Source organism: Bufo bufo, chromosome 6, assembly GCF_905171765.1.
Source record: "Bufo bufo chromosome 6, aBufBuf1.1, whole genome shotgun sequence".
Taxonomy (NCBI): Eukaryota; Metazoa; Chordata; class Amphibia; order Anura; family Bufonidae; genus Bufo; species Bufo bufo.
In genome coordinates this window covers 119,378,595-119,390,904 of record NC_053394.1, presented here as the reverse complement: position 1 = coordinate 119,390,904, position 12,310 = coordinate 119,378,595, and the positions used below count along the sequence as shown (strand labels likewise).

At 50.0% G+C, this 12,310-nt stretch overlaps 1 protein-coding gene across 1 annotated transcript in view; it reads right to left on the bottom strand.

Moving 5' to 3' along the window:
* Positions 1 to 10,346, bottom strand: part of LOC121004308 (serine/threonine-protein phosphatase 4 regulatory subunit 1-like) — a 55,327-nt gene extending 44,981 nt beyond the window's left edge. The window contains exons 1-3 of the mRNA XM_040436485.1: positions 10,242 to 10,346; positions 5,993 to 6,037; positions 2,118 to 2,250 (exon numbers count right to left, since the gene is read on the bottom strand). Of these exons, the coding sequence (XP_040292419.1) occupies positions 2,118 to 2,250; positions 5,993 to 6,037; positions 10,242 to 10,248 (185 nt within the window). The 5' untranslated portion in view covers positions 10,249 to 10,346. The remainder of the gene's footprint in view (positions 1 to 2,117; positions 2,251 to 5,992; positions 6,038 to 10,241) is intronic.
* Positions 10,347 to 12,310: the final 1,964 nt, after the last annotated feature.

Genomic DNA, 12,310 nt, shown 5'->3' with positions numbered 1-12,310 from the left:
AATAACACAGCATGCAGTAAGCTCTGTGCTCCCTCTAGTGGTGGGGCTTAAAAAAGGGGACAGTACAGAGATCTCTCCCATCACCCGGGCCTGTGATGAGGGGATATCCTCTGCGTCTGGAGGAAAGAAGGTTTCTACACAAACACAGAAGAGGATTCTTTACGGTAAGAGCAGTGAGACTATGGAACTCTCTGCCTGAGAAGGTGGTGAAGGTGAGTTCATCAAAAGAGTTCAAGAGGGGCCTAGATGCAATAATAATATTACAGGTTACTAGATTTCTGGAGAGGTCGTTGATCCACGGAGTTATTTTGCCTCATTGTAGTCGGGAGGGAATATTTTTTTTGGCTTCAACCTCACTGGGTGTTTTTTTTTTTTTTCTGCCTTCCTCTGGATCAACTTGCAAGATAATGGCTGAACTTGATGGACAGATGTCTTTGTCTCAGCCTTATAAACTATGCTACTATTTCAGACCATTTTAGTTACTGCCTGGAATGTCTGATGGTCAATTAAGGCCCCTTTCGCATGAGCAAGTTTTCCACGCGGATGCATTGCGTGACGTGAACGCATTGCACCCGCACTGAATCCTGACCCATTCATTTCAATGGGTCTGTGTACATGAGCGTAGAGCTGAGGACATGGGTTGCTAGATGGCCGCTAGCACATCCGCAATACCCAGTCTATCAAATCGGGTTTTTTTACACAATAAAAGCACACAGAGCTATGGGGACTGGGTATTGCGGATGTGCTAGTGGCCATCTAGCAGCCCATGTCCTCAGCTCTATACACAAAGAGGACCTTTCACGGCTCCTGACTAGGATGGCCACTGGCTTCACCCCAGAAAGCCAAACCTCACCAGCCACGCCCCCAAACAGATAAACCACACCCCCTGCTCACCGCCTGGGTGAGAGAAGCCTCAGTCAGTTGCCGCTGTCTGAGCGTGAGCTACTGAAAGGGTGGACACCCCTGTGTCCGTCCAGGCCCTGCACCGGACGGAGGACAGGGAGCCAGAGAACCGGACGTCTGACCACCTTACTCCTGACATGTCTGTTTTATTAGCTTCATGCCTTCCCCACGTACTAACAATTCTGGAGCATCTGTTCTTATGTCTGTATGTTGTGCCATTCCTCTGTTATTTCTACTAGAAGATATGAATGAATTGCTATTAGCTTTCAGTAAGGGTACAGAGGGGAGGTAACCAGTTGGGGGGGGGGGGGGGGTGTACCTGCACAGACTGACTCTATCCAATCAGTGCTGCCATTTTCAGTCTGTGCAGGTACACCCCCCCCAACTGGTTACCACCCTCTGCACCCTTACTACAGACTGCCTGCAATTATTCATAACTTCTAGTAGAAATAATAGAGGAATGGTACAACATACAGACATAAGAATAGATGCTCCAGAATAGTTAGTACGTGGGGAATGCAGGAAGCTAATAAAACAGACATGTCAGGAGCGGTGACAGGTCCTCTTTAAATGGGTGTGACCGACATCGATTGCATGCATTAGCCCCGAATGCTTGCTGTTTAAAACAGCAAGCACCCAGCAGCTATACCGCTGACATATATATGGTAAGGAGTTGCTAACGGGATGAATTCCTGCTGATTTGGGGTTTCGAAGTCCAGGAGGCGGTCCTATCAGTGATTGACAGCTATATCTGTATGCACAGTCATAGAGGGAAGGCTCTCAATCACTGATAGGACCAACTCTTGGACTTCAAAACACAGAATGAGTACAGATATAAATGAATAAAATACAAGTTATATTCAGTCATTACTTATAACAGGGGTCAGCAACCTTTGGCAATCCAGTTGCTGTAAAACTACAACTCCCAGCATGCACACCTGCACGGCTGTTCTTGTAACTCCCATACAAGTTAATGGAGGATCCTGGGAGTCGTAGTTTCAGAACAGCTGGAGTGCCGGAGGTTGCTGATGCCTGTCCTATGACGCTATAATATCCATCTGCTCAGCTCCTGCTGCTCTATAACATGTGCCTTTCATTTCTATGTGACAGGTTCCCTTTAAAGCATCTTACAAAAGTAAAAAGAAAATCCAAGTGAAATTCCTTCCACCTTACTAAACTTTTAAAAATGAACGTCTAATGATATCCACATTTACCTGTTAAATATATTATCACTAAAAGCATATTTTTCCAGGCGTGCGAGAGGCGTCAGGTTGTCCTGTCCCGGAATGTCTAGGAAAGCGCTTATCCTCATGCTTTCACAGTCTGGTCCATAATCCTCAAAGCCAACTTTGGAGATAAAGAAGACGAGAAGACACATTATCTCTCCGTTTACCAAGGAGCGGCCCCGGACAGGTGTTATGCGAGACCCTGCGGGGTCGGGTGGCACAAGTCATGTATCCAGAGAGATATACGCAGCGCTTAGGTTACAGAATAATAGGTAGCACTGGGCGGCACAAGGCTCCTTTACGCTAATTTGACTCCAACCCGGAGACTATGATCTGCTAAGATGCTCAGTGATGCTCCACAGGTTCCGAGAGCAGGACACTAATCTCTTCTAACCTCAAGTGTGGGCAGAATGTTAATTCCATCTCAAGTGGAATTAAGCCAAGGCAGACAGATTTTACTTGGCTTCTAGACGGCCCTATAAAGTGTGTCTACCGATTAGCCAGGCTGTGGGCACGCAATTTATGAGCTACGAATTGCAGAGGACCTTGTCAGGACATAACCGGTGGCACACGATGTTCCTGTAGCTCTCTCTATAAAACCTGGCGAACATCGAATCAGTCTGATGTAGCATTGAACAGGACTGGTCACCACTACGGGATACACAGGGGACTGCACAGCTCCTCTACACTAGGTCATCTCTATGCTTTTAGAATGGAAATTAGGGTACATTCACACGACTGGAAGTGTTTTGTGGTCCGCAACTTGCAGATCCGCAAAACACAGGTACCGGCCGCGTGCGTTCCGCATTTTTCGGAACGCACACGGCCACCCCTGTTTTCGAAAGCCTATTTTTGCCCACGATTGGGGACAAGAATAGGACATGTTCTATATTTTTGCGGGGCCGCGGAATGGAACTACGGATGCAGACAGCACAAAGATGAGCTGTCTGCATATTTTGCGATCCCACTGAAATGAATGGGTCCGTACCCGGACGGATACGAACCCAGAAATAAGGTCGTGTGTATGGACCCTTAGGGCTCATTCACATGGCCGTTGTTCGGCCGTGCCCGTTTTGCAGCCCGCAAACAGTGGGTCCAAATTATGCGGGCACCGACAGAGTGCTCCCTGCATCACAGATACGGACCCATTCACTTGAATGTGTACACAATTCGGAAGGGGCGGTGCAGAACGGAGGCACGGAAGAACAGTTCGGAGGCAGTTAGAACATGTTCTATTTTTTTGTGGTGCAGACGAATCACTGGATCCGTCGCAGCAGCTGCGCAGATGTCGCAAATTGCGGCCCCCAATGCACAAAACGTCCGAACAACGGCCGTGTGAATGAGCCCTTACTCTGAAATCTCCGGTCCTACCGACCAAGAAATTAAGAAAATGTATAAGGGGCATCTATAAAATGCCCTAACGGACCTACGGGTGCACCGACTGGACCTATGCAAACTTAGTAGCGGGAAGGGGGAGAAGGACAGAAAGTAGGCACATGATTGGCTGCAAAGCAATCACATGACCAGCTCGCAAACTTGCAGAGGGTGAAGTCAGGTGATCCCCCCCCCCCCCGTCCGTCCTATCAGTGAAATGCAAGTAATGCTTTACACATGGTGGTAGCATCCCCACTTGATCAGAAGTTCAAAGGGCGTTCAGAGTGCACCCACCTGGCACTACTAGGGTACCTACAGATGCCCTTTTATAAACATGTATGTCAGATGTCCATCCCCATTTACGTGGTTCTAGGATGGAGCATCCCTACCATTCAGGCCGCATGCTTTCCTTTCCAGGACCCATAATCCTGCCCGGTCTCCATACAGACCCAGTCCCTTCCTCTCCATATGTAGTCACATGCTTGGAGCATTAAGGGTAAATGATTAACCAGGGAACCTATAGACTCCTGTGACTGGAAGTGACTGCACAAAACAGCAGGACGGGGAAGCTGTGCTCCACCAAAAAGGAATATGTCCACCTGACTGCGCAGGGGTCTGCGCATTAGGGTGTCCGGCAGACAGACCTATCACCACGCTGTACACTGCCAACCTAGGCTAATAAATAACCCATTAGAAGTCTAAGGGCACTGACCGCATAGGGCAATCAGGAAACCTGGAAACTGTGACTTTACTGAAGGGAATCTTTAGATCATTATGTTTAGGGCGTGTTACCCTCTCCAAGTCGATGGCCCTGTGAGGTCAGAGACTGGCTGGACATCCCACAGGCTGACCTATGCTCGTCCATCTACTCGTCTACTACTGGGACTGCACCCTTCATCAGGGCACCGGCGGGTGGCTGGCACTGCCCTAATAAACTATGAAAAGACTACAGGTGGCTTGGATTCATCTTATGTTGTAGTATGTGCCCACTGCAGGGAGGTCAGACTCATGTGATATATGTATATTTATGTACAGGTCGATCAGTTCCACAAAAAGGTTAAACTACCTGTTAAAAGGGCTGCCCACTTTGGGCAACCAAGTCCCTTTTACCAGCTGCTATTGTCAGAGGAAGTACTGTAGATAGTAAAAAGATTCTACAGGATAAAGAAAAATGACCGATTTCTTACAAAACAGCGCCACACCCGTCCACAGGTTGCATGTGGTATTGCAGCTCAGCTCCATTGACTTCAATGGAGCTGAGCTGCAATACCAGGCACAACCTGTGAACAAGGATGGCACCTTTTTTGGGGGGGGGGAGTGGGCGGCAGGGGGGACAAAGCAATCTGATCCTCTATAGCCCCTTTATGCCATCTTTCCCTCTGCAGGAATGAAACATTACATTAAGGGTGCATTCAGAAGACCGTATTACTGGGTCTGCATCCGTTCCGCAATTTTGCAGAACGAGTGTGGATACATTCATTTTAATGGGGCCGCAAAAGATGCAGACAGCACATCCGTGCGATCAGTTGTTCTGGTGAGTACCGTTGCCTTCTCGCAGCTTACCAAGCACAGCGTGGTACATTGTATAGCGGCTGTGCTTGGTACTGCAGCTCTGCCCCATTAACTTGAATGGGGATGAGCTGCCCCTAGGCTACGTGACCAACGAACGTATCGTAACAGGCGTGCTGCTGCCTTCTCACACAGCTGATTGGTGGGGGTCCTGGGTGTCAGATCCCCACCGATCAGATACTGATGAACTATCCAGAAGATAAGTAATCAGTTAGAAAGTCTTGGAAAACCCCTTTAAGACACAGGGCCAGATTTATCCTTCCTCTGACGCTCACTCCACTTTAACATATGGCTAAAGTCAGTTTTAGCCAAGTCAGATTTATGATCGGCCCTTTAAGACTGTAATAAATGTAGTTTGACGGTAGCAGTTTATCCGTCAGTAAGCAGCTTTACAAAAGTCGCACATCTTTACGAAAAAGTCGCATGTTCTATTAAAAAGTCTCATAAGATAAGCATGGTCCTCACTGGAGTGAAATTGCGACTTTTTTGCGACTTTTTAAATAGTCCCAATAGTAAATCTGTCTAGAGATTCATTTACATAAGAAAACACACCCACTTTCAGAAAACTTGCGAGCATAGTGCAGAGCAGAAAAAAGTCGCAAATTTGTGCGCAGTTTTAGCGTCTGGGACTTTTTTGGGGACTTTTTCACTCCATTATTCTGACCTGAGCTAATGATAAATCTGGCCCAATGACTGAAATCACTGGACTGTCCGGGTTCTCCCAGGGTTAAGAGGGACTGGGGAGATCCAACCCCACCGGCACCAGGCCCAATCCCAGCCTCATGGCTTGTTGTATTACTGAAGCTGACGGCACAAGCTGTCATGAACCCTGCGCATGTATTACGTAATGAGACACACGGGAGGATGCAGGAAGTGGGGAGGACATGAAGGAGGAAGTGCAGACACCGGCGCACACTTACAGTCATCCAGATCGTCTTGCAGGTCCACGAAATACAGTGGGATCCCTACAAAGAAGCAGAACAAAAATTAGTACGACTTCATGTTAGGCTACACATGACCGTATGTATTCTGGGGTCCGCAAATTGTGGATCCGCAAATTACAGATACCGGCCGCACCTTCCTTGGTCCCTTTCATACAAATGGAAGGACGTGTTCTATATTTTGTGGATGTCATCCATCTGCTGTCCACATTTTCTGTGACCCCCATAGAAATGAATAGGTCTGTGTGCAATCTTCAAAAAACGTGGGTCATGTGCATGAGGCTTTGGTGTGATAACACAATGGACCATTTAAAGAGCCATTTAAACCTGGCATACGGGCCGGTGGGGTTGATCATGGGGAATAAACCAATCCCTCTATTGCTGTAAGCAGATGTACCATTACAGCATAATTACATTTATGTTTATGCAAATGAGGTGACTGGAGCACCGCTTCACCTCCTCCTCTCCCCCTCATGGCCTGACTGACAGGGTGAGGAACCCTCATTGTTTGGATGCCTGGTCCTGAAATCTCACACGTGCTCCACCAAGACTTCATTGGCGCGTGCACGGCTGATCTCAGGAGTCTTTCCCCGCTGAGGTCTGCACTGCGCAAGCGCCACAGCAGTGGTCTCCGGTGTGTATCTCTCCAGCTGGTGTGAAACTGCAACTCCCAGCATGCCCTGACAGGCTGCAGGGCGGTGTGGTCCACCGTGTCAGTATAGATCCCCTCCATGAAGTGTGAGGTCACTGTGAGGACAGACCCCAGCCTCACGTATTATGTAGTGCTAGGATTACTATACATACCACAGTATGAGAAATAGAATATCCATGAGGCATCTCTAGATTTACTAGTTTGCCCACTGGGGGTGTGTTTACACGTGGCACATACGCTGCCTATTTCTCGCTGTAAGGGCTCATGCCCACGAACCTAAGGGCTCTGTGCCCGACCGTGGGGCAGCTGCATGCGGATCGCAGACCTATTCACTTGAATGGGGTCCGCACCGCAAAAAAGTAGTGCATGCACTACTTTTTTGCGGTGCGAAGGCACAGCCAGAAAGACCACGGAAGCACTCTAGTACTTCCGTGGGGTTACGATCAGTGCCTCCGTTCCGCATCTCCATGATTGCGGACCCATTGAAGTGAATGGGTCCGCGATCCGTGGTGCACACGACCGATGCCTATTTATTGCGGACCCCCTGTATGCGGCCCGCAATATAGTCGTGTGCATGAGCCCTAAAACTGCATGCAGAAAATCCACAGCGTACTACAGGATCAGCAAAGCAGATAACATTTTAGTAAATCTCCTCCACCTACTGCAGAAAGAATCCACATCCTGATGGATTGTCCGGGCTTGGAGCCAGTAACCCCTGGGGTCCTAACTTGCGCCCCTAAACATAACTAACCCCACTCATCTGTCCACAGTCCCACTGCTGCTCCGTTGCCGGGATCCTCTGGACCAGGAAGCGGCTTGGGCCTGTGACTGCTGCAGCCAATCTCAGGAGTCACGGTAGCTTGAACGCTATGTCAAAGCAAAGTAGCATTCAAGCCGCTGTGATGGCTGTGATTGGCGCTGGTTCTGCAGAGACTGGTAGTGGCCGGGTACGGAGCAGCGGTGGGACCGCAGACAGGGGAGTGGAGGGCATCTGTCAGCTGGTTTGTACCTATGACACTGGCTGACCTGTTACATGTGCACTTGGCAGCTGAAGGCATCTGTGTTAATCCCAAGTCCATATGTGTCCGCATTGCTGAGAAAAATAATGTTTTAATATATGCAAATTAGCCTCTAGGAGCAACGGGGGCGTTGCCATTACACCTAGAGGCTCTGCTCTCTCAGCTGCCACCCTCCACTTAGATTGAGAAGGTCAGGTGTGATGACCTGATCGCTCCTTGCCTTATCAAAGTGCAGAAAGTGCAGCAGTTGCAGAAAGACTTCAGCCTCTAGGTGTAATGGCAACGCCCCCGTTGCTCCTAGAGGCTAATTTGCATATATTAAAACATCATTTTTCTCAGCAATGCGGGCAGATATGAACATGGGACCAACACAGATGTCTTCAGCTGCCAAGTGCACATCTAACAGTGTCATAGGTACAAATCTGCTGACAGATGCCTTTTAAAGAGGACCTTTCACCAGAATAAAACCTCTAAACTGACTATACAGACGTGTAGAGCGGCGCCCAGGGATCCCCCTGCACTTACTGTTATACCTGAGCGCCGCTCCGTTCGCCCGGTATAGCCTCCGGTATCTTCATAGTTAGGCTCCACCCAGGGGAACCTGCCGCGGTCTCCTTCTCCTATGCTGTAGCGCTGGCCGGGCGCCCGGGGATAACAGTAAGTGCAGGGGGATCCCTGGGCGCCGCTCTACACGTCTGTATAGTCAGTTTAGATGCTTTATTCTGGTGAAAGGTCCTCTTTAAGGCTACTTTCACACTAGCGGCAGCCTTCTTGGCAGGGAAAGGCCTGCCGGATCCGTGCTGCCGCCAGTGCACGTGTGCCGCCAGAAGTCCGGTCCCATTAACTATAATGTGGGCGGGCCGGAGGTCCAGCCGCAGCATGGCAAACATGCCAAGAGGTGGCCGGAATAAAAGTACGACATATTCTCCTCATACAGCTGACCCCCGCTGATCCGATATTGATGACCTGTCCTGAGAATAGGTAATCAGTAAAGAAGCCCCGGTACCTCTCCTGGCAGGTTTGTTTCAGTAAATACAATGTATTCCCCATGAAATGACAAGTCTGAAGCATCTGTTCTTATGACTTGATGATGTGTTACTCTATTATTCCTACTAAAGGTCTTCTATTTTTCCACTTGGGTGAACGGGGGTCTCAGTCTGACACTATCCAGTCAGTACAGCCAGTGGCAGACTGTAGGGGGGCACACCCCCAACTGATAACACCCAGATGCACAATGATTTGTAAACTTCTAGCAGGAATAATAGATGAACACGGCCGCCGTTTTGGTGGCTCGGATGCGGACCCATTCACTTCAACGGGGCCGCAAAAGATGCGGACATCACTCCATGTGCTGTCCGCATCCGTTGTTCCGCTTCGTGGCAGAATAGGCAGTTATATGTAAAGGCTGTCCGTGCCGTTCCACAAATTGCGAAACGCGCATGGACGCCATCCGTGTTTTGTAGACCGCCAAACACACCACAGTCGTGTGCATGCGGCCTAAGGCTCCATTCACACGTCCGCAAATGGGTCCGCATCCGTTCCGCAATTTTGCGGAACGGGTGCGGACCCATTCATTTTCTATGGGGACGGAATGGATGCGGACAGCGCACAGTGTGCTGTCAGCATCCGCATTTGCAGAGCGCGGCCCCAATCTTCAGGTCCGCAGCTCCGCAAAAGATAGAACATGTCCTATTCTTGTCCGCAGCTTGCGGACAAGAATAGGCATTTCTATAGGGGTGCCGGGCGGGTGTGTTGCGGGTCCGCAACACACCACGAACGTGTGAATGGAGCCTAATTCTGTGGCAGATCCGAGAAAAACCACTGATGTGTGAAGAGACAACGCGAGCGGTCCGTGGAGAGCCTAACCCATATATACCGCAAGAGTCCTGCCCAAAGTGTCTGGTTACTACCTTCCAGAGAACACTCTGCACCCAGCGCAGGCTATAAGGGGATGGGGCAAGACACCGGAACTCCAAGTTCTGCCTCTAGATATATACGGTAGTATCCCCCCAAATCTTGAAGCCCTGTGTCACGCCCCCACCCTACATACACCTCCTGTCCCGTGCACTTCACGGGGCACTGTTTGGGCATCTCTTTTCTGATGGGGGGGGGAATTGATACAAAATCTCCAAAACCTCTCGCCCTCTATTGCTACGCACACATAGGGGCACATGAACCAAATGAAAGGCATAGAAAATGGGGCAGGTGGCCCATGGCATGGGGGCTGCGGATTTAAACAAAGGGGCGTGGCCAATAGCTGGCATTCACCATTTTTTGGCACAAAACCCGGCGGTTCAGGTAACACAGCCGCAATGTGAGCAGCACCGACCGATAGGGCTGCCCATACTCCAGCCTGGCACACATGGCACATCTGCTGCACAATAACAACATTACATTGGAAGTTCCCCGGAACAACAATGGCTGCAGGTCCCCCGCACAGTCATTCCAGGAGGGGAGGACGGCACCGCACACAGCACCACCTCCTGCGGGTACCCCGCGCCCATGTCACACCAGCAATCCCCAGTGCAACCCCCGTCCACCCGGATTCTTCACTTACCGGCCATCTTGAGGGCTGAGCCGGGAGGACGGAAGCGCGCCCCCGAGAATCGCACTGCTCTTCCCCGCAGCCAGCGCGCGCGCCCGAGCTCCGCACCACAGAGGGGGGACGTGGGCGCGCACAGTGAGAGCTAGCGGCGTGCGCGCCCCCGATGACTGCTGTATACGACGGGACTGCTGCATGCTGGGTGTTGTAGTTTCCTAACACTTGGACAGGTTGCAGGGATGAGTCCCTGTCTCTCCCCATGTATGTGGTAAACCTGCCCACCAGCTGTTGTAAAACTACAACTCCCATCATGCTCAGCTGTAGGCTTTCCGGGCATGCTGGGAGTTGTAGTTTTGCAACAGCTGGAGGGCCGCAGGTTGAGCATCCCTGGAATACAGCATTGCAGCAGATGATAACATACAAGCTGGGGTCTATGTACATTTAGGAATGACGCGGAATACTGTACTGATGGCCTATCTTCCGGATAAGCGTTCGGCGACATTTTATATAATGTATTTTAATGGTGTCCCAAAGCGATATGCTGCGAAAAATCAGACTTGGATGGACTGTCTCGCCGCATTGTGACACCATTGAAATACATTATACGAAGTGACGCCCATCCTAAGGGCTCATGCACACGACCGTATGTATTTTGCGGTGCGCGAAAAACGGATCCGGAAAAAGTAAGGATGACCTCCGCATGCATTCCGTATTTTGCAGAACACAACAGCTGGCCCCTAATAGAACAGTCCTATCCTTGTCCGTAATGCAGACAATAATAGGACATGTTTTTTTTGCGGACCCATTGAAATTAATGGTTCCACATACGGTCCACAAAAAAAAAAAACGGAACAGACACGGAAAGAAAATACGTTTGTGTGCATAAGCCCTAAGTTGTCAATATCTGACTGGTGGGGGAGCGACAATCAGATATTATCCACCAATCAGCTGTGTTAAGAGTTTGCAGCTCTGTGGTGATGTGGTCCGTTCGTAGCCTAGTGACGTCAAGTTCATAGGTCACATATGCAGATCAGTCAAGTGAATGGCGCAGAGCTGCAATACCAAGGACAGCCACTATCCAATGTACGGCGCTGTGCTTGGTGCGTTATCAGGATTGTGAAGCACTGGGGCTGATTGGTGGCGGTGCCGATCAGATATTTATTTTTTTGCAAAAGGCAAAGGAGTTATATTGTCACAATAAAAAAAAAGTTGTGCCATTCTAAACTTCCTTTCCAGCACCGATCCTCCCTTCCAAGCTTTATGTTTGTGACTGCAGCGGTGATGTGCCTGTATAGTCCTTATGACCACTGCAAACACCGGCCTCGTCGGTCTTGTGCTGAATACCACTGAGGCCAGTGTCGTACACGGGCGCACCGTCAGTGCTGTCAAAAACATGACATGGCTGCGCGGCAGGGAGGATCAGCGTGGCGGTGCTGAATTGGATAGTGTGACGAATACCTCACCTCGCTGCTGCCAGACGTCAAATATGTAGAGCCAGTGAGATGCGGTATAGTCACTGGTTATCAAGGCGTGACGTTACGTCGTCCCTGAGGATCAGGTAAGGTCAGCTTGGTACAGTGTTCGCAGACTCCTCCTGTCCACACGGACACAGGGAGGCAACAAGCTGAGGGAGCCTGGTCAGTGAAACAGCGCTTCCTCATCCCGGGAAGACTGACACCAGCTTCTCGTTTGATATAAGCCCGGTCCGCTAACAGGATTATATAGGGTGAGAAACCAACCCGCAGTAGAGTATAACTAGGCCGAAACACAGACGTGGGGATTCGTGATCGAGATACCAGAACAGCACAAGATTAAATTATATATTTAATTGCCTTAAAGGGGTTCTGCACCTTCATTTAACTGATGATCTATCCTCTGGATAGATCATCAGCTTCTGATCGGCGGGGGTCCGACACCCGGGACCCCCGCTGATCAGCTGTTTGAGAAGGCAGCGGCGCTCCAGCAGCGCCTCGGCCTTCTCACTGTTTACCGCCGGGCCGCCGGCCCACTGATGTCACGACTAGTATCAACTAGCGTGGGCGCGGCTAAGCTCTGTGTCGGACCCCCGCCGATCAGAAGCTGAT